The sequence below is a fragment of the Eurypyga helias genome, unplaced genomic scaffold, assembly GCF_000690775.1.
Source record: "Eurypyga helias isolate BGI_N326 unplaced genomic scaffold, ASM69077v1 scaffold19795, whole genome shotgun sequence".
Classification (NCBI taxonomy): Eukaryota; Metazoa; Chordata; class Aves; order Eurypygiformes; family Eurypygidae; genus Eurypyga; species Eurypyga helias.
In genome coordinates, this window is record NW_010249711.1 from 11,754 (window position 1) to 14,337 (window position 2,584).

General features: G+C 63.4%; 1 protein-coding gene across 1 annotated transcript in view; it reads left to right on the forward strand.

Moving 5' to 3' along the window:
- The window catches only part of LOC104509507 (syntaxin-binding protein 1), a 9,177-nt gene that overhangs the window by 3,110 nt on the left and 3,483 nt on the right, over positions 1 to 2,584 (forward strand). The window contains exons 7-13 of the mRNA XM_010151474.1: positions 326 to 410; positions 593 to 723; positions 1,097 to 1,204; positions 1,321 to 1,381; positions 1,992 to 2,057; positions 2,215 to 2,295; positions 2,412 to 2,550. Of these exons, the coding sequence (XP_010149776.1) occupies positions 326 to 410; positions 593 to 723; positions 1,097 to 1,204; positions 1,321 to 1,381; positions 1,992 to 2,057; positions 2,215 to 2,295; positions 2,412 to 2,550 (671 nt within the window). The remainder of the gene's footprint in view (positions 1 to 325; positions 411 to 592; positions 724 to 1,096; positions 1,205 to 1,320; positions 1,382 to 1,991; positions 2,058 to 2,214; positions 2,296 to 2,411; positions 2,551 to 2,584) is intronic.

Here is a 2,584-nt window from a genome sequence, read left to right on the forward strand (position 1 = left end):
GCAGCGGGCCGGAGCTGAGCACGGGGCACGGATGAGGGTGTGTGCGGGGCTGGCCAGGGCGTGGGGATGGAGGGGACGCTGGGACGGACAGACACCTGTGTGCAGTGTAAAAACAGGGTCAGACTCCGGGGAAGCTCTGGAGAGCAGGGGGTGGGGGTGGGAGCCTGAAATCCAAGGCAGAGTGGAGCAACCCAAGGAGAGGTGGAAAAGGGCAACAAAACCTGCTCAGGTCCCTCCTCTCCCATGAGCCAGGGCTGTTGCACATCAGCTCCTCCCTGTCCCCTGCCACCCGCCCCGGGGAGCTGACCTCTCCTGCCTCCTCCAGGGATTACAAGGACAATGCCATGCTGGCGCAGCTCATCCAGGACAAGCTGGACGCCTACAAGGCTGATGACCCCACCATGGGCGAGGTGAGCAGGGGTGGTGCAGGCAGCCCAGGCGGAGGATGGTTGGTGAGTCCCACTTGAGCTCTCCCACGCGGCAGTCGCAGAGCCTGAGTGGGGACCCCAAAACGGCCCCGGCTTCCCCCAACCACCTGGGGGGCTGGAGGAGCCCCCGGCCCGACTGCTGACGCTTCCCCCTGGCTCTGCAGGGTCCGGACAAGGCCCGCTCCCAGCTCCTCATCCTGGACCGCGGCTTTGACCCTGCTTCCCCGGTGCTGCATGAGCTGACCTTCCAGGCGATGAGCTATGACCTGCTGCCCATCGAGAACGACGTCTACAAGTGAGTGCAGCGCTGCTCTCCCCACCGCCCCCAGACCCCCGGCGTCCAGCCCGTGTGCGGGAGCCGAAAGCTCAGCCATGAAGTCTAAGCCTCAGCATCCCTCCGTCCATCACAGGCCCCATTTCTGCCTGCAGTCTTGCGGGCGGGATGGGTAGGAGTGATGCCAAAGGGGCTCTCCTAGCCTTCAGCCCTCGGCCCCTTCCCAACATTTGGCAGGTGAAGGGTTACAAGAAAACAAGACATGAAACCAGGTTGAAATAGCTTCACCCTGCTGCTGACAGAGCCAAGAAGAGCCCCCATGTCCCCCCACCTCCCTACACCACGTGACTCCCCAGCCCTGTCCCTGCCGTGATGCTCCCTGCCCTCTTCCCAGGTACGAGACAAGCGGCATCGGGGAAGCCAGGATTAAGGAGGTTCTCTTGGATGAGGATGATGACCTGTGGGTCACCCTGCGCCACAAGCACATCGCTGAGGTGTCCCAGTGAGTGTCCCTGTGGGCTGTTTGCCGGCTGGGGGGGAAGTCTGCTCAGCATTGCCACCCACCCCGCTGTTAGTGTCCCCTCCCTGCTGACTGCTCTGCCCTCCTCCTCTCCCCAGGGAGGTGACCCGCTCCCTGAAGGAGTTTTCCTCCAGCAAGAGGATGAACACGGGCGATAAGGTGACCCAACTGCGTCTGCCGAGCTGGGGACGGGCACTGGAGGGGCTCGGCCATGGGCTGGCACACGGCAGAGCCTCCTGGGGACACCTGATGGGGACCTCTGCGAAGGAGCAAGGGTGGTCAGGTCCCTGATGGGGGGAGGTGGCTGTGGGGTGCCAGCCCTGTGCTTGGGACTGGGGAAACGGGGTGCCTTGGGAGGGTGCTGCACCATGGGGGTCAGTTTGCCCCTGGCATGGGGGACAAAATCCTGCACCACTGCAGTGGCTGCCTCTGTCCCCAGGCAGTTCCCGTGCGGAGCCCCTGAGTTGGTGGCAGTGAGGGGACCTCAGTGAAATGGGATGTAAAGTACCCAGAAGCTGAAAGCACCATCTCAGCCTCAGCCAAGTGCAAGGGGGTCCCAGAGCAGGCTCTTCGGAGGATTTCTCCCCCTGATACTCCAGTTTGCAGAACTGCAGACCCCCTCCCTGCCCCTCAGCTGCACTGGAGACCTGGCAGTGCCACGGCAGCCGTCAAACCCCTGCGAGGGGCTTGTGTGGGGACAGAGTCCTTGGCAGGGTCATCCCCTCTCTGAGTCCCTGAGGGTGAGTGACCATGTCCCCTTCACTCGCAGACCACCATGAGAGACCTGTCCCAGATGCTGAAGAAGATGCCGCAGTACCAGAAGGAGCTCAGCAAGGTACGAGGAGGGGGGGATGCCCATGCAGAGCGGGTGGCGATGGCAGCTCTCCCCGGAGGGCTGAGGCCGGAGTGGTGGCACAGGCCGGAGTGGTGGCACGCGACCTTAGGCTGCTGCCAGCGCTGCGAGGGTGACTGCGCCGCTCCTGTCTCCCCAGTACTCGACCCATCTGCACCTGGCTGAGGACTGCATGAAGCACTACCAGGGCACGGTGGACAAGCTCTGCCGAGTCGAACAGGTACCAGCTCCCCCAGCCCCACATCCCCGTGGGGACAGCTGGGGTGGGCAGCTCCTGCCCCACTGCTCAGCACTGAGCCATGGCTGAGGGGTGATGAGCGTGTGCGTTCTCTGCAGGACCTGGCCATGGGCACCGATGCTGAAGGCGAGAAGATCAAGGACCCCATGAGGGCCATTGTCCCCATCCTGCTGGATGGGAATGTCAGCACCTACGACAAGATCCGCATCATCTTGCTCTACATCTTCCTGAAGAATGGTGAGGAGGGTGCCTGGGCAGGGCTGGGCAAGAC